This window comes from Monodon monoceros, unplaced genomic scaffold (genome assembly GCF_005190385.1).
Source record: "Monodon monoceros isolate NGI ecotype Baffin Bay Population unplaced genomic scaffold, NGI_Narwhal_1 Super_Scaffold_14, whole genome shotgun sequence".
In the NCBI taxonomy this organism is placed as follows: domain Eukaryota; kingdom Metazoa; phylum Chordata; class Mammalia; order Artiodactyla; family Monodontidae; genus Monodon; species Monodon monoceros.
In genome coordinates, this window is record NW_021703770.1 from 53,048,074 (window position 1) to 53,071,002 (window position 22,929).

The 22,929-nt window shown below is 42.3% G+C and overlaps 1 protein-coding gene across 1 annotated transcript in view; it reads left to right on the forward strand.

Annotated features, from left to right (window-relative positions):
- The first annotated feature begins 397 nt into the window (after window positions 1–397).
- The window catches only part of TPD52 (tumor protein D52), a 119,277-nt gene continuing 96,745 nt past the window's right edge, over window positions 398–22,929 (forward strand). The window contains exon 1 of the mRNA XM_029222573.1: window positions 398–458. Within this exon, the coding sequence (XP_029078406.1) occupies window positions 440–458 (19 nt within the window). The 5' untranslated portion in view covers window positions 398–439. The remainder of the gene's footprint in view (window positions 459–22,929) is intronic.

Below are 22,929 nucleotides of genomic sequence, written 5' to 3' on the forward strand. Positions count from 1 at the left end.
CGCGGAGGCAAAGAAAGGGAATCTTCAGGGTCCCCCGAGGAAACTTCTGATATGATAAATAACTTGAGGGTGGAACGTAAACGCCATCCCGGTCCCCACGCGGCCCCCACGGTGATGCAGAGCCTTCGCCTTCCCCCTCTTCCCTCTTCCCCCGGGCCGAGTTCCTGCCTGAGCTCAGCCTGCCCTCCCCGCCCGCCCTTCCGTCCGTCGGTCCTTCCGTCCGTCCTCCCTCCAGCGCCGACGCGGCGGAGCGCACCAGCCGGCGGGGGTCAGGTGATTGGGTGACGCCCCGGCGAGGCGCTCCCCACCGCGCGCGGGCGGCGCCGCCGCGCTCTACGCCTCCGGGGGGAGGGACTTCCCGGGAGCCGCCGGCGGAGGACAGGAGGAGCGCGGCGGGCGGGCGGGCCGAGCGGGGACTCGCTGCCGGCGGGCGGGAGACATGGATCGCGGCGAGCAAGGTGAGGGCGCGGACGCCACCGGCACGGCGCCTCCGGGATGGGCGCGAGGTCCGGCGCGGCGCTGGGGTCCGAGTCGGGGTCCGGCGCGGCGCGCGGCCTGGCGCCGGAGCAGGTGCAGAGGCTTCGGTGCCTGCGCCGCGAGTTGCATCCCCCGATCCGGATCCGGCGTCCTGGTGGGGCCCTGCTGCAGGGAGCGGCGCTGGCGGCCGGAGAGGGCGGATGGGGCGCGCGTGTGTGTTAGAGAGAGACGGAGCAGAAAGAAAAAGAGAGAGAAGGTTCTGGGAGGCGGCGGAGGGCTGGCGCCAGGCTTACCGAGCCGGGGCTGCAGATCGAGATGCGCTTTGGTGGAAAACAGTACCCAGGGAGTCCTGTTCAGCTCGCTCTTGTGACCGGTGGAAACTGAGGGACTGAGGACAGTGGGTTGTTTCGCCCCGCAAGATGGGAACGTGAAGTCCTCCCCACCCGCATGTGAAGACTTTCTGCCCACGTCTCCTTAACGTGGTTAGGATTTTGGGTGGCGTTTGAGCCCCTGGCGATGGCTTTGGATGCAAACATTTAACATCCCCCAGTTGTGGAGTAGTGGCTACGGGTTTATTTGCAGGTGGGGAATTTTTCATAGCAAGGGTCCCCTTTTACCCATCAAGGTGAAACCCCCCAACACAAAATCCCTAATCTGATTACTCTAGCTTTGGATGCACTTGTTTTTGAATATAGTGTATTAAGTGAAATTGCCTCCAGTTGAGTCATTGTTTAAGAGAGATGTGGCAGTAGGAGGGCAAGGTTTTCAGATTTAAACATTGCCACATCCTAGAGATCTTTGCTGATAATAACCCACTAACCGTAACACAGATTCGTGGCACGCTTTTAAAAAGATATATAGACGCTAAAAGAAAAAAAAAAAAAGTAACGATATTAAGGTAAATTTTAGGAAGTGGGGCATAGGAATTATTCCTATTTTGAGTTCTAATACAACAGTTTTCATTAATTTTTTTTTTTTACCCTCCAGTATTTACTTTCATGCATGTGAGTTTTTGTTGAAATAAAACCATATTCCATATATACTATTTTGTGTTTTACTTCTGATAAGTTGTAAGATAGAATCTTTGGAGCCTTCCAACCCTTCCTTTCTCCCTACCCCTCAAATTAATCTCACACCTGACATCTGAGTGTGTATATTATAAACATTTTATACAATATATTTTTTTAAGTGTCAGTTCTTTTCTTTTTTAACATCTTTATTGGAGTATAATTGCTTTACGATGGTGTGTTAGTTTCTGCTTTATAACAAAGTGAATCAGCTATACATATACATATACACATATCCCTATATCCCCTCCCTCTTGCATCTCCCTCCCACCCTCCCTATCCCACCCCTCTAGGTGGTCACAAAGCACTGAGCTGATCTCCCTGTGCTATGCAGCTGCTTCCCACTAGCTATACAATATGCAATATATAGTGCATATGTAATACACTATATATACACTTGCACACATATTGTCTAGATTTTATACGTCTTGAGGTTAGAAGCATATACTTCATCTTTGTCCACGGTTGGGTAGCCTGGTGATTTGCACATGGTAGATATTTAAATGTTTGAGTCAAAAAGCCCCTCACAGGTCTTACATGTATTGTTAGGAGGAGGCCTATGGGCCACCAAATAAGCCAGCATTTTTTAATCTGGATTTTAATGGGGGCAATGAGGGTGTCAAATATGTGAACGTTTGTATGTCTTACGTTGTCATATTTAACATAAAGATGTTTTTAGAATACATAACTGTATGTGGTACTTGTCAAAGTGGACAAAGCTGTGCTTGACTCAGGTGAATGGAGCGACTAATTTTTTTTAGATTTTGTATTCTAGTTTGGCTGGTAAGAGTCACAGCCATTAGTACTTCTGTAATAGTCCAGTTTGCTGGTGCACTTTGTGTGTTTTGTTTTTTTAAAAAATAAATAAATTTATTTATTTATTTTTGGCTGAGTTGGGTTTTTGTTGCTGTGCATGGGCTTTCTCTAGTTGTGGCGAGCAGGGGCTACTCTTCGTTGTGGTGCATGGGTTTCTCATTGCAGTGGCTTGTCTTGTTACAGAGCACAGGCTGTAGGCACGCAGGCTTCAGTAGTTGTGGCACACGGGCTCAGTAGTTGTGGCTCGCGGGCTCTAGAGTGCAGGCTCAGTAGCTGTGGCACATTGTCTTAGTTGCTCCGCGGCATGTGGGATCTTCCCGGACCAGGGCTTGAACCCGTGTCCGCTGCATTGGCAGGTGGATTCTTAACCACTGTGCCACAAGGGAAGCCCCTTTGTGTGGTTTTTGTAGGACTAGTTTTTTTTTTTCTGTGTGTGTGTGTGTGTGTGTGTGTGTCTAAGACATATTTAATAAATTTCTTGGTTTATAAGAGGAGTCTTTTTCCATCTCTAATTTTCAGATGTTTTCTTTGGTCAGGATATTTGTTAGTCATGTCAGTCCTTGCTTTTAATTGTCATTCTTGGACGGCTAGGGAAATCCATCCTCTTAAAGTGGAGAGTCTGGAGACTTGGCTCTAAACGAAAGACGAGCCACCCGCCTGGGCAAGGTCAGCTGACTCACTGCACGGCTTTGCTGTCTTAGAACCACATGGCCTTTCCTTATACTTTTGCTTCCTTCTGCCTGTCTCCTTTGCCTTTTCATCTCTATGTTCCCACAGCACATAGTAGGTGTTCAGAAATGTGTGTTGACTGCCTCAGATGAAAGGGAAAAGTGCCCAAGAGCAAGTACCTTCAGGTTCCTGTAACCTCCGATGTCCCTCTAAGTTGGTCATTTGCTTCCCACTTCCTCCTGTACATTTTTTCCTCTGTGTTTTAAAGAAGCAGAAATCTGGTTGGGTGGAGAAAGTTGCTGATAAAGCTGCATTGAGCGTAGAGGGTAAGTTTACCCGTCAGATCTTTGAACTGGTAGAGGGGATGGCTCAGTCTTCAGCGATTCCATAGTCTCCAGGCTGAGACTGAGAAGGAAGAACCTGCGTTTGTAAACCTGCAGGTTCACCAGCAAAGTACGTTGGCTGAAAGAAGGTTTATAAAAACCCCTGTGATTGTCACTTGAATTTGTGATTTTTTTCGAAGTATCTAAAACCAAATCAGAACGTTTTAGAATTTGTTTAATTTACTTTTTTGGTATGTGTGGAGTTTGTTGTGTTTGTCCCTTAAAAAAAAAACAAACCTCTAGATGCAAAATTAAATGCCTTACCTCTTGTCTTAAGTACGTGTCTCTGTTGAATTGTCTCCTTATCCCTTACTTCTTATGAAGTTGTCAAAATCTGTCCTTTGCTACTGATTTTTAACAGAGCTATGAAGCTTTAAAATGAGCAGTTTACCTTTGTTTTCAACCATGTATTCTGAATGCTTTTTAGTATCAGCCTGAGATTCTGTTTTTCCTGTCCTCTACTGTACCCAGACTTTGTATACAATACTCTACGTATATTGAGAGCAGTCAACATCAAATGATTTAAAATGCACTGTAAACCACAGAGTGCCTCTCAGGAGTTATTACGCGTTCAGCCCAGCAAAGCACACTTAACGTGTGTGCTGTTTCCCATTTTGAAAGTGCAGTGCGGCCGGCTAGCTAGAGAATACATTGTGGAAAAAATCTCCTGACTGCCTTTTATGGGGCTGAATAGATAATTGTACTCGAGTACTCTCCTATGTTAGTAATAACTTGTCGTTTAGCGCCATTATATTGAAGTGACAGTCACCTAGCCACTAAGCATTTTATCTGTGTTTGAATTAAAACACTACCACCACCAAAGCTTTATATTTTAACGGGGTGAGGGAAGGCTGCTGGGGCTGAAACAACTGGGAGAGGAGAAAGCTGTAAGAAAACCATGACACAATAATAGGTTACTATAATTTCAGCATGGTAATTATGCCTTAGAAATAACAGAAAGGTAAGGTGTCGCTCATTTACAGGTAACACAAACATAGGGGTGAATGGATAACAGTTTTGAGGGTCTGCTCACAAATCTGTGGGTGTGACCCACCCAGGTTCTTGGTGTCTTTGGGCAAGTCTCACTTTCCATATGGTGCTAATGTCTTTGTTAGCTCCCATTCACTTCCTGCATTTATTTTTATGCAGCAACCTGCCTAGTCCCTAGGGAAAAGCTGAGTGGTAAGAGGGGTCGTGATCCTTCAGAAAGATCTCAAAACCGCATAATCTGTGTACACAATAAAAACAAATACAATCACGCTTCCAAACAAAAAAGAACACCCGAATCTCCTGAACTTCTGTGCTGCTGGTCCTTTTGTTGGAGGCTCACATTATTTTATTTTCCTTGTGGGGTTAATTATTTCTGTTTTAATTGTTGACTGTTGTAAAAATCTCTCTTCTGAGACTCTTCCAAGTTTTATTTAAACTCGGTGGGTACCAGCTGTCCAGAAACCATAATCTTAGCAGTGCTTTTTTATTAGAAAAGTGTCCAAGGGATTTAATGTTTAGTGGAAGTTAACAAAATGTTTAAATTAAAAATACTTCTTCGTAACCGAGAGTATTGTTCATTTTAGTAAAGTCAGAAAATACAGATGGAGAAAAAGAACATAATGTTACCTATAATCCTAGTCTGGAAAATCACTGTTAGCGTATTGGTTTATATCCATCCATGTATCTGTCCTTTTAAACAAATCACAAAGTAATCTCCTATTGACTATTTCATCTTATATCTTGCCTCCCCTCCCTTTTTAAACTCAGTATATTTTAAAAATACCCTTCTCCAGCATCACTTTGACTAGTGTGACCAGGTAATTAATGCACATGATACAGCGTTCAGAATGACTAAAAGGTTGCAAAATGTAAATCTCCCTTCCACTCCTGTCTCTGAGGCTATTTCCCTTGGGTAGTGATGTCACCATTATTAACAGTTTCTTCTCCATCCATCCAGAGAGATTCTACTTATATAGGTGTACACACATGTATTTAAATACTATATATGTATGTGTGTGTATTATATAAGCTGTAGCACGCAAATTATTTAGCGTCTAACTTCTTTCACTGAAATACAATGTATATTTTAGAGATCATTGAACATAATGTTATATAGAGCTGTTTCATTTTCAGGGCTATTTGTAGATGTCTATTTGTAGATGTACCATGTTATGTACCATAACAGGTGATGTTTATCTTGTTCCCTATTGATGGACATTTAGGTTTCCCCTGATATTTTGCTACGAAAGCAAAGCTGCAGCAAATAAATCTGTATGCAAGTTATTTGATAAATGTGCCAGTATGTCTGTAGGAAGAATTCTTAGAAGAATGTGACTGTTCAATTTTGATGTGCTAAATTCCGCTCCATAGAAGTGGTGCCAGTTATTCGCCACCAGCAATGTGTGAGCATCTGCTTCCCTCCATCATGCGCCCAGGGTGTTGTCACACTTTTTCATCTTTGCTTATCTTGTAGGGGAAAAGGAGTTTCTCAGTATATGCTTTATTATATACTTTTCTTAATATGAAGGCAGTTGTACTTCTTTTGATATGTTTGAGATCTATATTGCATTTTCTGTGACATGTCTGATCATATACTTTGCCAATTTTTCTTTTCTCTTTTTCTTCTTGACTTATAGAATGTAGCCCTCTGTCCATGACATGAATTGCTTATATATTTTTTCCTAGTTTGTCATTCCTTTTTTGACTTTCTGGTGATTTTTTCCAAGCAGAAATACTAATTGATGGCGGTTTTTATTTATAGCTTCTGCTCTTGAATCATTCCTAGAAATGCTTTTCTCACTTTGAGTTTATGTTTTTATTTTTTACATTTAAATCTTTCATCCATCTGGAGATTATTTTGATTAAAAAATGTGAGTTATGAATCTCAGCCGCCTGCCAGCCCCTCAGCTGGCTACTCTGACTAATGGATCTTTCCTTTACTAATTTGACATAGTACTGTTATCAATACTAAAGTCCTGTATTATTTTCTTTCCCCTTGATCTGTCTGTTCATTCCCAGCAACTAAACGGTTTAAATTATTGTAGCTTCATAATATGTAAAAATGTCTGGAAGGGCTAGTCTCTCCTGTTCACTCTGTTTTTCTTCTTATTGCTAGACTTTTTCCTAGCTATTCTTGCCAGATTTTATTTCGAAATGAACATTAGAATCAACTTGTCTGGATGCAAATTCAACAGAAATCCGTTTGGTATAGCTTTCTTCCCTCCCCGTTGCTCTCCCTCTCTCCCCCCGTTTCCCTTTCTCTTTCTTTTATTAGACCTTGTTTTTTTCTTTATTGAATGTACCAGTATATGTTCATCATAGTCGTACTATACATAATATATATATAGTTTTGTATTGTATTTTGGATACTATTAGATAATCAGAATTTTAACATGTCATTTAAAAAAGTATCTCCAAACTACATTTTTTGATGACTGTACCCTTTCAGCATTTGATGTTTATTTAACTGTTTCTTTGCTGGAATATAGATTGCTTTTCATTTTAGCTATTATAATACTTTAAAGAGAAATTGTTTTAAGATAAACTTCCTGATACAGGACAAAGGATGTCAGTATGTTTAGGCCTTTCATGCCTGTTGCTAAATCGCTTTCTGGAAAACATAATTGTTACTGCTTTTTCTTATTGTAGTAAAAAATGCATGACATAAAATATATCATCTTAGCTATATTTAAGTGTACAGGAAAGTATTGTTAACTATATGTACCTTATTGTATAAGAAATCTCTAGAACTTTTTCGTTTTGATGACTGAAACCATGCACCCGTTGAGCAACACACATTTCTCTCTCCACACAGCCCCTGGTAACCACCGTTTTCTTTTCTGTTTCTATGAGTTTGATTACTTCACCTACATCATTAAAGTGGAATCATGCAGTATTTGTCATTTTGTGACTGACTTATTTCACTTAGCATAGTGTCTTCAAGATTCATCCATGTTGTTGCATATTGTGGGATTTCTATCTTTTTAGAGGCTGTATAATTTTCCAGTATATATGTATGCCCCATTCTCTTTATCATACTTTATTTTCTTTATTCATTCTTCAGTGGGCATTCAGAGGTTGCTTCCACCTTTTGGCTTTTGTGAGCATGGGTGTGCAAATACTCTTTGAGTCCTGTTTTCCATTCTTTTGGGTATATACTGTAGGAAAGGAAAATTTATTTCCCCTACCCTTCTTGGTTCTTTGGCTGGTCTGATAATCAAATTAACGTAGGACAGATTAAGAGGTGAAAAACAAATTTAGTTACATATGTGCGGGGGTTTTACAAGAATATGAGACCCACAGGCATTCAGGGAATTGAGACTTATATGACATTCTGAGTTATGGAGAAGGGGGTAGGGTTCTGGGTCTTCAAAGAGAAGGAAGACGATCACAGGAAGATGGGAAGAGCAAAGGTTTGGTAAACAAATGTTTGCCATGCCACGCAGGACAGTGGGATCCAGGGAGGACTTTGATCTCTAGGCCCAGTTGAGCTACCCCCAGCTCAACACCTCACCTGTGCTCTTTGTAATTATCTCTTGTGATAGTTCCCTTCCTGGACTAGACCGTCTATCTAAATCCTTTTAGGCAGGTAAGGGAGAGGTAAAAGTTTTTCCTGAATCTGCTGGGTCTTGAATGCCTTCAACTCAAAATAGTCCACATGCCAGAGTGGTATATTTGAGGGAGACTTGTTCTGAACCCCTTCAATACCCAGAAATAAAATGACTGGTATATATGGTAGTTCTATTTCTAGGTTTGTTTTTTTTTTTCTTTTTGCAAACTTCTATACTGTTTTCCGTAGTGGCTGAATGGCTGTACCATATTACATTCCTACCAACAGTTATTTTAAAGGGAAATGGGAAGGTTGTAGGGGCCAAAAAACCGAAGAGAGAGGGAGCCTGCATGGGTTCTAATTTTTCCACATCCTCAGCTACCCTTTTTATTTTCTTGTTTTGATACTGGCCTACCTAATTGGTCTGAGATAATATCGTGGTTAGGATTTGCATTTTCCTGATAATTAGTGATGTCGAGCAGCTTTGCATGTGCTTGTGGCCATCTGTATGTCTTCTTTGGAGAAATGTCTGTTCAAGTCCTTCGCCCATTTTATGTTTGGATTATTATTAATATTTTTGTCAAGTTGTAGGAGTTGTTTATGTGTTGTGGATACTTAGCCCTCATGAGATATATGGTTTGAAGATGTTTTTCTCCCGTTCTGTAAATTGCCTTTTCCCTCTCGGTTGTTTCCTTTTCTGCAAGATGTCATTGCCCTTTAAAAAAAAAAAAAAGAATTATAAAGCTTATAGGTAAAAAAATGCCATCTCTTTTCATTTAAAATTCTTCCACTTGCTAGAAAGGCTGTAGATGATATTAGCCGTTTGTGTTCCCCTTTTGAGATTGTTTGCTCCTTCATTTTAAAATTGGGATCTTAGTGCCTTCTTTTACCCTCACCCCGCTCCCCTGTTCATATTAAACCTTTGTGTTTTGTGGCAAGTATTTATTTTTTTCTATTTTTATTTTGGTTATGTTGAACCCTTTATGTTATTTTTACTAAGAAAAGACATTATTAAGAGCAGATATTTTCTCGGTGACAGTTTATAGAGTAAGTTGCGTGGCTCTGAGTTGCTTTCAATACTTCCTTCTCTGTGTCTTTGTGTCTTCTGACGCTTTTGTAATCAATGCTAAAAGTAGTGGTTTTAGGCAAGACTAGTAATCTACATGCCTTGGCTTATAGGCATGGTGAATGTGTTTCATGTTACAGCTATGCAAATGTAAATGTCAGTTTAAAAATGATGTAAGACATGACCTTATAAAGTTTCAGATTGAGAATAAACAGGATTAAACTTCACCCATTGTATTTTGAGCTTTGTTGGAGGCATTGTGGTGTGGAAAAGGAGCTTATGGTGCAATCAGTAGGGCTGTAGGAATAAAGATAGTAGTTTATCCACCTCACTGGGATCTGTACTTGGCTAGATATGAAGTGTCAGTAGGAGAAAGTTCTTACGTTCGTATTCCCAGCTCTCAGTTGAGTGTGTGTGTAGTAGGTACTCCATAAATATTTGTCCTATTGCACATACATTCATTAGAAAGATTTCTAACCTATATAAAATCAGATGGGATTAGATAGAAAAGGTTAAGAATTAAGGAAAGTTAATTGTTTGGCAGGGAGACAAGAATACATGTTCCAAATGTGCTTATAGTTTTATATATAATCACTGAAAATCTGGTCTGAAAATAGAAACCAAACTGGTACTTTACTTCCCAAGTATATATGTAAGAGTGCGTGTGTATACATTTACAGATAGAGGAGGAGACAGTGCTGATTAAATTTTTGTTCTCCAAAGGATGTTGGATGTAGTGCTCAGTAAATACTTTCATAAATATGTTTTCTATACTATTTTATTGAGGGTAGTTATTTGATGCTAATGTATCCTGAACTTAGGAGGCAAGGATGGTGTCAATACATTTTAGAAGTTTTCTTTGAATGCAGTTGAGAAGGGTAATGGGGTTGCTGACAGTGGTGGAAAGGGTTTGCTACTAGTTAACCAGAAGACAAATTATGTAAAGAGGGAAAAATGCAAACATTTTGGCTGGCTGGGGCATTTTAGCAAAGGGGTGACCAACTTTCCATTTTGGTATATACTGAGTGTATCACTTCCGGTATATCACTTTATTAGTGATCAGAATGGTGATGATCATGATTCCATCTGGTTTTTGCAGAACTCTTTCTAATTTTTCTTCATATTATTCCATTTCCGTCTTTCAGTGCTGCAGGGTGGTAGAGCGGGTATCATTTCCATTTCACACATGAGGAACCAGAAGCTGAGTGACCATGACCTCCCCATTCTTCCTCTACTAGATGTGGAGAGTTTTACAAAAACTTGGTCGCACACCTGTTGTCTCTAAGAGAGTAACCTAGTGGCCAAGAACAATTTAAACTACATTTGCAAACAGTTTAAAGGGCTGGGGACACTAAGTACTTTTTAGAAATGTTTCCTTCCAACTGATTAAAACAAAATTGGAATCTGAAGGGACACCACTTCAGGCCCTGCATTATAATGACCTAAGTTTTCCAACTGGGGTTTTACTGGGTCACATTTAGTAATACCACTACTACCACTAATGCCAGCAACAACAACATCTGCTGGATGTTTTCTATATACTAGGTCTGTTCTAAATGCTTTTTTTTTTTCATTTTGAAAATTTTTGTAACAAACATGTGAGCCACACTCATAATATCCTTGCTTTACAACTGAAGAAACAAAATGTGAAAGAATGAAGTAATGGGACTTCCCTGGTGGTGCAGTGGTTAAGGATTGGCCTGCCAATGCAGGGGACACAGGCTCAAGCCCTGGTCCAGGAAGATCCCACATGCCGCGGAGCAGCTAAGCCCGTGCGCCATAACTACTGAGCCTGCGCTCTAGAGCCCACGAGCCACAACTGCTGAGCCCACGAGCCACAACTACTGAAGCCCGCGTGCCTAGAGCCTGTGCTCTGCAACAAGAGAAGCCACCGCAATGAGAAACCTGAGCACCGCAGCGAAGAGTAGCCCCTGCTCAATACAATTAGAGAAAGCCAGCCCGCAGCAACAAAGACCCAACACAGCCATAAATAAATAAATAAATAAATTTACTTATTTAAAAAAAAAAAAGAATGAAGTAATAACTTCTCCAAGGGCACATAGCTTGATGCAGACAGAGCTGGGTTTTAAATCTGAAATATTTGGCCATATAGTTCATGTCCTTATGCAACATATTATACTACCTAAAAGTTCTATATCTTGTCCCTTTTCCTTTCGGAGGTGTTCTAAAGGGTGCCATGCTATGGTAGCTACCGTGGGAAGGGCGCAGTAGGACTTGTATCTACACCAGACTATGGCCATGTGTCTGTCCCCGTGCACCAGAACTCATTGTAAATGTTCAGGGCAAAGAATGCTGGACCTGAAGTTACGTCTGGGTTCAAAATTTGGCTTCATCACTTTTTGGTGATGAGACATCGGATCAGTCACTCAACCCTTTGAGGCTGATAATACCTCAACTGTTTGCGAAAATTGAGTAAAAATCTGTGACTAGCACTGGGGTTCAATAGATACTGATTCTGAAATGGAATGTGAGCATTTCTGTAAAATGATAATTCAGTGGTTCCCCATTCAAATTAAACATTTCATTTATTTATAGACAATTATGATATGATGCCTGCCCTCAGGCTTACAGGCCAGGCTGAAGAAACACACAGAGAACTTGGTCACTGTAGTCAAGTGGAGGTTGTAAGGGCTGCATGACAGGCTGAGGAGAAAGTGAGCAACTCTGGCTGGTCATCAGGAGAGGGGTCTCATAGCAGGTGACCTTTGAACTTGGACTTGAAGGCTAAGTAGGTGAGAGAAGGAAGGGTGAGGAAGGGAATTTGGGAAGAAGGTTCAGAGGCGTGAAAGGGCTGGTGATCCTCAGAAGTTCCTTGTGGCTGGACTTCTAGGTGGTCGCTAGGGGTGTGTGAGCACTCTTGTGCACTGGGATCAGGAATCAGGACTCTGTTCTGATAGGCAGGTGGTAGGTGGGTGGGAGTTTAGTTTTAGAATAGCATTTTGCCAGCTGCATAGAAGGTACTAGCAAAGCAGGCAGGGGGTATCACTGTGTTCCACGCCAGAGGTGGTGGTGCTGGATTCCCGAGGGATCTTTGGGTAGAACAAGTCAGATGTGAGGGGAGAGGATCTGAGGATAGGAAAGAACAGACAAGGGCTTTCAGATCACATGGAAAACAGGAAAGAGAGCAGAGGCAGGCAGAAGGAAGGGAATTCCATTTGGAGTGTGTTACATCTGAGGTCTCTTCTGTTTATCGAAAGCTGCATAAAAGATCACCCCAAAACCTAGTGGTTTAAAACCATAGCATTTTTTGTATGGTCACAGATCTGTAATTTGAGCAGGGCTTGGTGGGGACAACTTGTCTCTGCTCCACTCAGCTCAGCTGGGAGGCTTGCAGCATGAGGCTGGGCTCATCCAAAGGCTCACTCACTGACACGAAGGTGGCTGTACTGGGGAGATGCCAGCAGCTGGGGCTCCTCGGGCACCTGACTCAATCCCCATGGTCTCCGGTGAAAACAGCATGAGCTGTTTGAGGATGGTGATTTGCTTGCCTGTGTTGAGTACTGTTTTTAGCTGGAGACCATGTTCTTGACCCAGCAGCATGCAGCCTCAGTGTGCCTGGGCTTCTTATGTGTTACTCCAGGGCCCCCAACCTGTGGGTCCTAAGAGAGAGGCAGGCAGAGGCTGTGTCTTTGCGTGACCTAGCCTTGAAGTCACGTGGCATCACTTACTCCTCATTCTGTTAGAAATGCGTCACAAAGACTGGCTGAGATTCAGGGAGAGGGGAATTAGACTCCACTTTTGGTGAGAAGAGTGTACACACGACAAACGTGTGCACATGTTTTAAAACCACCACCAGGTCCTTGTGGGATGCTGGTGTGGATGGGTTCATGGGTGAACTATGGATCTTGAAGAGACGGATCTGGGACAACCTAAATGTCCATTGACAGAGGAATGGATAAAGAAGATGTGGTACATATATACAGTGGAATACTACTCGGCCATAAAAAAGAATGAAATAGTGCCATTTGCAGCAACATGGATACAACTAGAGATTTCCATACTAAGTGAAGTAAGTCAGAGAAAGACAAATATCATATGATATCACTTATATGTGGAATCTAAAATATGGCACAAATGAACCTATCTATGAGACAGAAACAATCATGGACATAGAGAACAGACTTGTGGTTGCCAAGGGGGAGGGAGGGGAAGGAGAGGGACGGACTGGGAGCTTGGGGTTGGTAGATGCAAACCATTACGTTTAGAAAGGATAAACAACAGGGTCCTATTGTATAGCACAGGGAACTATATTCAATATCCTGGGATAAACCATAACGGAAAAGAACAGAAAAAAAGAATGTCTCTGTGTGTATAACTGAGTCACTTTGCTGTACAGCTGAGATTGCCACAACATGGTAAATCAACTACACTTTAATAACAAAAATTAAAAAAAAAAAAAAGAAGGAACTGGGCAGGAGAGCAAGGTTTGGGAGACATGTGATCATTTGAAGCTATTAACTATTAGCGTATTACTTACATATTAGCACATGTGATATTTGAAGCCATTAAGTTGCTAAGACAGCCCAGGAACAAAAGTAGAACAGAACATGGAATCTGAAGATTTCAGGGCAGGGAGAGGAAGGTACAGGAATAGGGAGTTTAACTTTCAAAGGCCCTGGAGAGGCCAGGTAGATCGAGGGGGTACAGTAGATGTTGGCTTTGGTGTTAAGAACCAGTCATGGATAATGCTGAGAGATTCAAGCTCCAAGGGTTGGGAGGGGGTTGAGGAGAATGGAGCGGGCAGAACCCATGGATTTGGGGCCTGTGAGAATGGTCAAATGTGGTTTTAAAAAAAAACAACCCACAAATTGAGAGACTGCTCTTTCAAGAAGCAAGGTGGTTTTTTTGTTGTTGTTGTTGTTGTTTTTTGCGGTACGCGGGCCTCTCACTGTTGTGGCCTCTCCCGTTGCGGAGCACAGGCTCCGGACGCGCAGGCTCAGCGGCCATGGCTCACGGGCCCAGCCGCTCCGCGGCATGTGGGATCTTCCCGAACCGGGGCACGAGCCCGCGTCCCCTGCATCGGCAGGCGGACTCTCAACCACTGCGCCACCAGGGAAGCCCCAAGGTGGTGTTTTAAAGGGAAATTTGGATTACATCGGTGATTTGCTTGCCTGCACTGAGTGTTGGTTTTTGTTTTCATGCGCAGAGAGGATGCTTGTTTGACCTCTGTGCATGTTTGTAAAATGAGAGAAGAAAGCGAGGCAAGGGAGAATAACTGGATTTGCTATTCCTGTATATGTCACTGGTTTTAGTTAAGATGCGAAATGTATTTTAATAGTCCTGTCCTAGAGTTTGACCTTCAAGGCGCTCAAGTCTGTAAGCAGTCATTCACTTTAATGTGTAAGAGCCTTGCGGAGAATAGGTATTTATTAAATACCGGCAAAACGAACGCATTATACATTCTGTGGGTGGTATGAGAGCCAGAGAAGCAATTTAGCCTTGAGGTGACATTATAGCCAAATCATAGTAAAGCTGTGATGTTTTTCTAAACCAGTGATTTCTCAGGGCAAACCTGAATTGTGAGCGCCCCCTTTTCATCGTGGAACGTGTCGGCTGCGGGGCTGATTTATGCAGCGTCTGAATTTGTCAAATAGCCTCTTGAGAAATGATTTTCCCTCCAGAGAGGCTGTACCCGCACTGGAAAGTCAGCCAGCTGTTCTCCTTGGGTCACGGTTGACCTTTCAGTCGGTTCTCCTGGTGGTTTTTCAGTGGGTGGCTGCCGTTCACTGCTTCAGGAATTCAATGAAGATTTTGACTAACAGTAAAGATAACATGACAGCTTTCTCTTGGTTTAGGGGCTTTTATTTTTCCCAGAATTACAATCTCTTCCCAAACTTCCTTCCTCTTTTTAGCCCTGAGAAGAGACTCCAGTCCTGGGAGCCTTGCTGCCCTGCAGGTAGCCTCTGACTGGGGCTGTGGTCACTACCCATGAAGGTCTGATGACATTGTCCTAGTCTGATTATTCTCTTCACAATGGCAACTGTAGCTGTTAAATTTGAAATTCAGCGACCTCTTATGTAACAACCAACTTTTCAAAGTATACTAGGTCCCCAGTGTTCATGGCATCATTACTTACAATTGGCAAGGTATGGAAGCAACCTAAGTGTCCATCAGCAGATGAATGGATAAAGAAGATGGGTATATATACAATGGAATGCTACTCAGCCATAAAAAAGAATGAAAATTTGCCATTTGTAGCAACACGGATGGACTTGGAGGGCATTATGCTAAGTGAAATAAGACAGACAGAGAAAGATATATGTATGATATCAATTATATGTGGAATCTAAAAAGTACAACAAACTAGTGAGTAAAGCAAGAAAGAAGCAGACTCACAGATATAGAGAACAAACTAGTGGTTACCACTGGGGAGAGGGAATAGAAGAAAGGCAATGTAGGGATAAGGGGAAAAAAGGTTATTATGGGATTATATGAAGTCATATGTGTGAAGCTTTTGAAAGTTGTAAAACACTATAGAATTTAAAGAATCTTTCATTCAATATAAAAAACAAAGGAGCAAAGTGCACTAGGTCACTTTGATAATTCCCTAAAATCCAAAGTGATGCATAAACCTCAGATCCCATGTCAGTCTGTCCATTCCCCTCAGTTTGGGTGTGTGCAAGGTTGTTTCTTTCAGTTTTCTGTTGTCCATCTTTGCTTTTCCCTTCTCCTTCCCTTAGCCTTTCTCTCGTTTCCCGTCTTTTTACTGCACCTAATTTCCACTTTCTTCTTTCTCTTTTTAATCTTTTCTCATTTGGGGACATAAAATGGAACTCAGGAGTTTTGTTGCTTTTGTTCTTTTTGTTTTGCTTTTACTTAAGGGATTTCATGGATTTATTCAATATATTTTGTGTTTCCTATTAGTATTAATTTTTTTTTTCTTTAGGAATAAAAAACCCCCCTGAAAAGAGGTTTCCTAGTTTGTTCATTTATTATTAATTAATTTCATTGCTATTGTGAAGCTAATTTAGGTCTCTGTCTCTCCCTCCCCCCCCCCTTTTTGGTGTGTGTATAATGATTCAAAGCTTAGAAAAAAATATTTCAAGTTATTAATTGGGAATTTTCAAAAATTATACTGTAATGGTTGAACTATTTGGGTTTCTCTGTGTGAATTCTGGGCAAAGGTAGAAACACTTGGAGGCCATATCATTTTTAAAACTTACTAGCACCCCTATGTTCATAGCAGTACTCTTCACAATAGCCAAGACATGGAAACAACCTAAATGTCCATTGACAGATGAATGGGTAAAGAAGATGTGGTATATATACACAATGGAATATTACTCAGCCATAAAAAAGAATGAAATAATGCCCTTTACAGCAACATGGATGGACCTAGAAATTATCATACTAAGTGAAGTAAGAGAAAGACAAAAATCGTGTGATTATCACTTATATGTGAAATCTAGAATATGACACAAATGAACTTATCCATGAAACAGAAACAGACTCACAGACATAGAGGACAAACTTATGGTTACCAAAGAGGAAAGGGGGTGAGGGAGGGATAAATTAGGAGTTTGGGATTAGCAGATGCAAACTATTGTATATAGGATGGATAAACAACAAGGTCCTGTTGTATAAGCACAGGGAACTATATTCAATATCCTGTGATTAACCATAACGGAAAAGAATATGAAAAAGAATGTGTATATATATATATATATATGTATAACTGAATAACTTTGCTGTATAGCAGAAAATAACACAGCATTGTAAATCAACTATACTTCAATAAAATAAATTAAAAAAAATAAAGGAATTGAGGGAAGTGTTAGTTGCAGTTCTAATCAGGTGCCATCCCAGGATGTGGACCTTTGTCGTACTGTCGCTTCCACCTCGGACTCTGGACACGTTGGCAACCAACAGATGCTCCAGCTTCCTGAGCTGAGGGAGAGGTTGCTGGTTGGGTGGCCCCTTCCACCTGGGCTCCTGGTGCTGTCACCGGCACTTGTCTGGGGAGAGCATCAGGAATCCCCCCTGCTGACTCTCCTCCTGACCAAGATGCCTGTCTGCTCAGCCACCCTTTTGCTTTTCAATTTTATTTATTTATTTAATTTATTTTTGGCTGTGTTGGGTCTTCGTTGCTGCGTGCGGGCTTTTTCTAGTTGCGGTGAGCAGGGGCTACTCTTTGTTGTGGTGCCCGGGCTTTTCATTGCGGTGGCTTCTCTTGTTGTGGAGCACGGGCTCTAGGCACTCGGGCTTCAGTAGTTGTGGCACGTGGGCTTCAGTAGTTGTGGCTCTCGGGCTCTAGAGTGCAGGCTCAGTAGTTGTGGCTCACGGGCTTAATTGCTCTGCGGCATATGGGATCTTCCCGGACCAGGGCTCAAACCCGTGTCCCCTGCATTGGCAGGTGGATTCTCAACCACTGCGCCACCAGGGAAGTCCCCTCACCTTTTGCTTTTGACAGTGAAATGCCATTGGGGGGATTTTTTTATGTGTGTTCATTTTCTCACTAATACCAGTACATCGCACCCATAGTTGCCACACTGAACAAGAGAAAAATGTTGTTGTGTCCTTCTCAGTGTGTCCTGCCACAGAGAGCATGGCAGTTCTGCTTGTCTTTTCTTTAGAGTTTGGAAAAGGTGAATGAAAGGGTGCAGAGGGCAAGCTGGGGATGGTTTTGGTCTTTCAGCTTTGGAAAATTTTGAAATTCTTAGTTCTTTTTAACCAGTACTGTGCGCAAAAAAAGGGAATTTTATGTGGTGATGGTGCTAAGACATTTATTCGGTGCATCCTGGGTCCTGGCTCCAGCCAAGCAGTGGTGGGCAGCGAATGCCTTATCTGACACTCGCATCAGCTCTGGGCAGATGTCCTCTTTCTCTTCCATTTTCCTGATGAAGGGGTTTGACGTGTAGGGGGCTTAAAGAGCTCCCTAAGATCGTGTAGTTTATCTGCAATATTTTACCTCCTCTCAATCACGTAGAGAGATCTTATTTTAAGTGAATTTGTTATAGACATAGATTTACCTCAATGGAGCTGATTTACTTAATAATACCAAGTCTCAAATGTAAGGAATCTTGCCTGTGAATCATTGTGGGAACCACGGATGAGTAAAATGTTTTGATGCCCGTATGGCAAAATCCTTGGGACGGCAAATCAAATGCAGTCTCGAGATGGCTGTTGTGGACAGAAGGCTTTTGTTTTTGCTTTTTGGAAGCAACTATGGCCATCGTTAACTTCCTTCAGTTACTGGGCATTGTGTCGTTAAAGCAGCTGCACTCAACATGTTTAGTATTTTTATATGCTTTGCAGTAATCCTTTATCATTTTGGGGAGCATAGGTTAAACATAATTTTAGTGGAGAAGCGTGTAGAAAAGCAAAGCAATAAAACATTTCTTTTTCAAAGATATTACATGATTATAGACTGTAATAAAACATTCCTTTTAATAAAGAACCTAGTGATCCCTGTAACCTTAAGCGCTCCTCTCCCACGTTTATTTGTTCGTGCGTACGCATCATTCTGTCTTTGAATACCCATGTTAATTAAACGACAGATGATATACTAATGGAAACATAAACATGTTCTAATGAAAGTACAAGCCAAGGTGCAGGCCTTACTTTCTTCATTCAGTCACATTTGTCCCCCCCGCCCTGAACACACCCTGTCGAGCCAGGGTTCAGGCTCTTAATCATAAGCGTTTACTTGAAGCACAGGCTGCTTCTTTGGCAGGCCTTCAGGAGGCCAGTTTTCCTCGGTTCAAAGGGAACCCGAGACTTGCCTGGGCCTGACTTCTTTCACATAAGAGATCTGCTTTAAAGTTGGCTTTGCCAGGCACAGTTTTGAGTATTCCACGCAGGGGGCCTTTCGATGGGGGTGGGTGTCGAGGAGGACGGGTGTTTTCACAGCAGCGTTGTGGACCTCCTCTGGGAACTGCAGCTGTCTTGGGTCACCCATCCGAGCTCAGACGGCATTTACTGTGGTGGGCGGACCTGGCTCCTCCAGCCTCCCCTGAGGATATGGCTGGCCCCTCATCTCGGGATCAGCTCTCTACCTCTGGGTGCAGGGACTGGGGATGAGGGTGGAGACGGGATGGGGGAGGGAAAAGATGTTCGGGATTGACGTGCTCCCGAGGTCGGAGGGCTGTGGTAGGGAGGTAGAGGCAGGGCTAGCCTTCTTCCTTTCTCCAGCTGTTACTGGGCATTGAGAAATGTCTGTTCTAGAAGGTGCCTTTCAAGCCCGCCCACCCCAGGAAGGCACAGCTTCCCAGAGTTGCAGTGCTCTTTTATTGAACAAACAGAGAGGTGCCAGGCTCTCGTTTATACTGAAAGCTGCTTATCAGTAAATGCTTAGGCCTTCTCTGACAAATACTGACCTAAAGGCAGTTATATTCTGTGTCTTGCCTCTTACCTTGTTTCCTAACTCATTTAGGCACAGATATATTACAGCAGACATATTGCAAAATGATCTTGTAATATAGCTTACATCTTACTCTTTTCATACTCTTTTTCTCAAGTTTTAAGTCTGTTCTCTTTTTTTTTAAATTTTATTTATTTTTGGCTGTGTTGGGTCTTAGATGCTGCGTGCAGGCTTTCTCTAGTTGCGGTGAGCGGGGGCTACTCTTCGTTGTGGTACGCGGGCCTCTCATTGCGGTGGCTTCTCTTGTTGCAGAGCACGGGCTCTAGGCGCATGGGCCTCGGTAGTTGCAGCACGTGGGCTCAGTAGTTGTGGCTTACGGGCTCTAGAGCGCAGGCTCAGTAGTTGTGGCGCACGGGCTTAGTTACTCAGTGGCATGTGGGATCTTCCTGGACCAGGGCTCGAACTCGTGTCCCCCGCATTGGCAGGCGGATTCTTAACCACTGTGCCACCAGGGAAGTCCCTAAGCCTGTTCTCTTTAGAGGTAAAGTATGTTTTTGTTTAATACTCTTTTTTATTTTATTTTGTTGAAGTGTAGTTGATTTACAATGTTGTGATAGTTTCTGGTGTACAGCAGAATGATTCAGTTATACATATATGGATAGGTACATTCTTATCCATTATGGTTTATCACAGGATACTGACTGTAGTTCTCTGTGCTCTACAGGAGGACCTTGTTGTTTATCCATTCTATATATAATAGTTTGCACGTGCTAACCCCAAACTCCCAATCCTTCCCTCCCCCACCTCACCTCCCACTTGGCAACCACAGGTCTGTTCTCTGTCTCTGTGTCTTTAATACTGTTGATGTGGCAAATCTTTTTCTTTAATTGGATAGTTCTATTATATGAGGTTATCACAACACTCTTTGCTTCATCTTCTCTGGGTAAAGAACCCAAGCTTCTTACATGGATAGAGCTAAAAATTTGGCCTTGTTAAAGGGAGAAAAAAAGAAAATTGGCCGAATGGTGGGAGATGAGAAGGAGAACTGTGCTTCCTTTTAGGCTAAAAAAAGAAATTATTTTTCTCTGTACCATGGAGAAACATGGCCCAGAAAATTGAATGGCATACAGCTGTTTCTTTGTAGTTCTGCAATCACTTCGAGCATGGGGTTTTGCTTGTGTCAAAGAAGAAGTGGGTTGTGATGACCTCGCAATATGCGAGAGAATAAAGCTTTACACTGGAGTAGCTGATGTTCCCAAAACCCCAGAGTGAGAGTGTACTTTTATGCAGCTTTTTCTCTTCAGTGAAATTTGAAGAGCACTTGTTATACAGAACGAAACTTCTACTTGATCTTTTGTGGCAAAGTTAAGTAAGAATATCTAGGCTGTTTTAGATGTTGGCTGTTAAAATTGTTGTATGTGTCAAGGGTGACGCCATGCACTTTTGATATCAAATCAGCTAAGCTCTCACTTTTAAAAAAATTTAGAAGTGGAAAATTCATAAATCTTTATAAAATACCATTTATTTTTATCTCTGGGTTAGAGCATGACTTGTCATAGCATGGAGATTAATAGGTCACCTCTTACTGCCATCTCTCAACTGAAAATTACGTATAGCTAATCCTGTTTTTAAACATATAGATTTCTGTAAACCTTATTTTAAAAAGGATTCCTAACTACCCTTGTGTGTTTATCTTTATAAATATTAGCAGTAATGGTTGATTTTCTTCTGATGGTCAAGTTAAAAAATGTTTGTACAATGTTTGTGTATGTCTTTGTGTGCATGTGTGTTTCCAGGTCCCACTACCTTGAAGGAGGATGGTCAAGGTTAGAGGCATAGTGGCTAGATGTGTGCACTAGGATTTGTGACTTAGGTTTCAAAGCTCCCTTTCTTGTCACCTGCAAAACAGCCCCAGCAGGTGTAAGGATGACAGCTGGGGTGCACATGGCATTGGCAACTGCAGTGTGTAATGCTGAAGAATCGACAAAACAGGACAACAAAAGACTTTATAAAAGTCTAGCTTTTCCAAAACAATGTCTGCTTTGTTCTTTTTTCTCCTTTGGTAGCTAGCTGTCCTTCCTACGAGAGTTGACTGTCCTGCACTCTCTCCACAGGCACACCAGTAGGACCAGCTGAACTCCGTGGAGAGTTCTGGAGTAAAATTCCTACTGGGCTTGTTCTTCCTGTTTGTGACCTCCCCTTTCAGCAGGTCTTAGGGACTTACGCTCTCCCATTCCATCAGCTTTTCCTCCGCCGCAGCTGCATAGTTAACTCTTTCCCAATCTCCACCTGTAGTATCTGAAAAAAGTTACTTCTAATTTATGGAGCAATGCATGAATACAATCTCCTTGTTTAAAAAAAAGAGTTGGGGGGCTTCCCTGGTGGCGCAGTGGTTGAGAGTCCGCCTGCCGATACGGGGGACACGGGTTCGTGCCCCGGTTCGAGAGGATCCCACGTGCCGCGGAGCGGCTGGGCCCGTGAGCCATGGCCGCTGAGCCTGCGCGTCAGGAACCTGTGCTCCGCAACGGGAGAGGCCACAACAGTGAGAGGCCCGCGTACCGCAAAAAAAAAAAAAAAAAAAAAAAAAAAGAGCTGCGGGGGAGAATATAGATAAAGGTGATCGCTCAGAGACCTCAGTTGCTGTGAATCCTGTCAGTCCCTTTCTTGGGGATGTGTACATAGACCCGTGTAGACAGCAGCCCTCTGGGTTTTGCTTGCATCAGAGGGCTTGCACAAACATGTATTGCTGGACCCAGATCGCTGATTCAGTCCTTCTTGGGAGGGGGGGAGGCCTGAGAATTTGCATTTTGAGCAAGTTTCCAGATTCAGGGACCACACTTTGTGGACACTCAAAGAATTGATTTGTGTGTGTGTGTGTGTGTGTGTGTGTGAGTGCGCGTGCGCTCACCTTTTAAAAAAGCAAATGCTATCATACCATATGTGCTGCTGTAATAGTTTTCCAGAGTGTAAATATGCCTTAGTTTGACTTGTTAATGGGCATTTTGGTTCATTACAGTATTTTTAAAAAACTATTATAAACAAATGCTACACTGAGCATCTTTTTTTTTATTCCTGTTTTATGTAAGAGGGTTTGTCTAGGGTAACATGAAGAAGTGAAATTGCTGAACATGTATATTTTTATTTAATTTTTGTTCTAATAGATGCTGACTCTCTGTGATGTTCACCATATTAATGCCCAGCCCCGGGTAATTTGTTTTAGTCTCCTCCTAATCTGGGGCTAAGCCAAGTTGCTAGGAAAATTATAAAAATGTGCTGACTGGACTCTTTACAAATTCAACCTGAAATGAGCTTCGGGCTGCTGGCCAGTCTTTTTTCATTTTTTGTGGACTTCCTAAAACAGTGATATTAAAGTTTGTTTTTTTTTTCCCCCTTAATACCCTTGATGGATAAGAAATGCCCTCAGTAACAATGGCTCACATAGTTTCTAGAGGGTTTAGGTCCAAATGTATCTTTTTATGTGAAGTCATTGTTAGGCTTCTCCAATCTTGGATATCCCCACCCCCCCACCCCTGTCAGACTCTCTATATTTATAACCAAATGCAACATTCCTCATGCCCTCCACCTTCAAC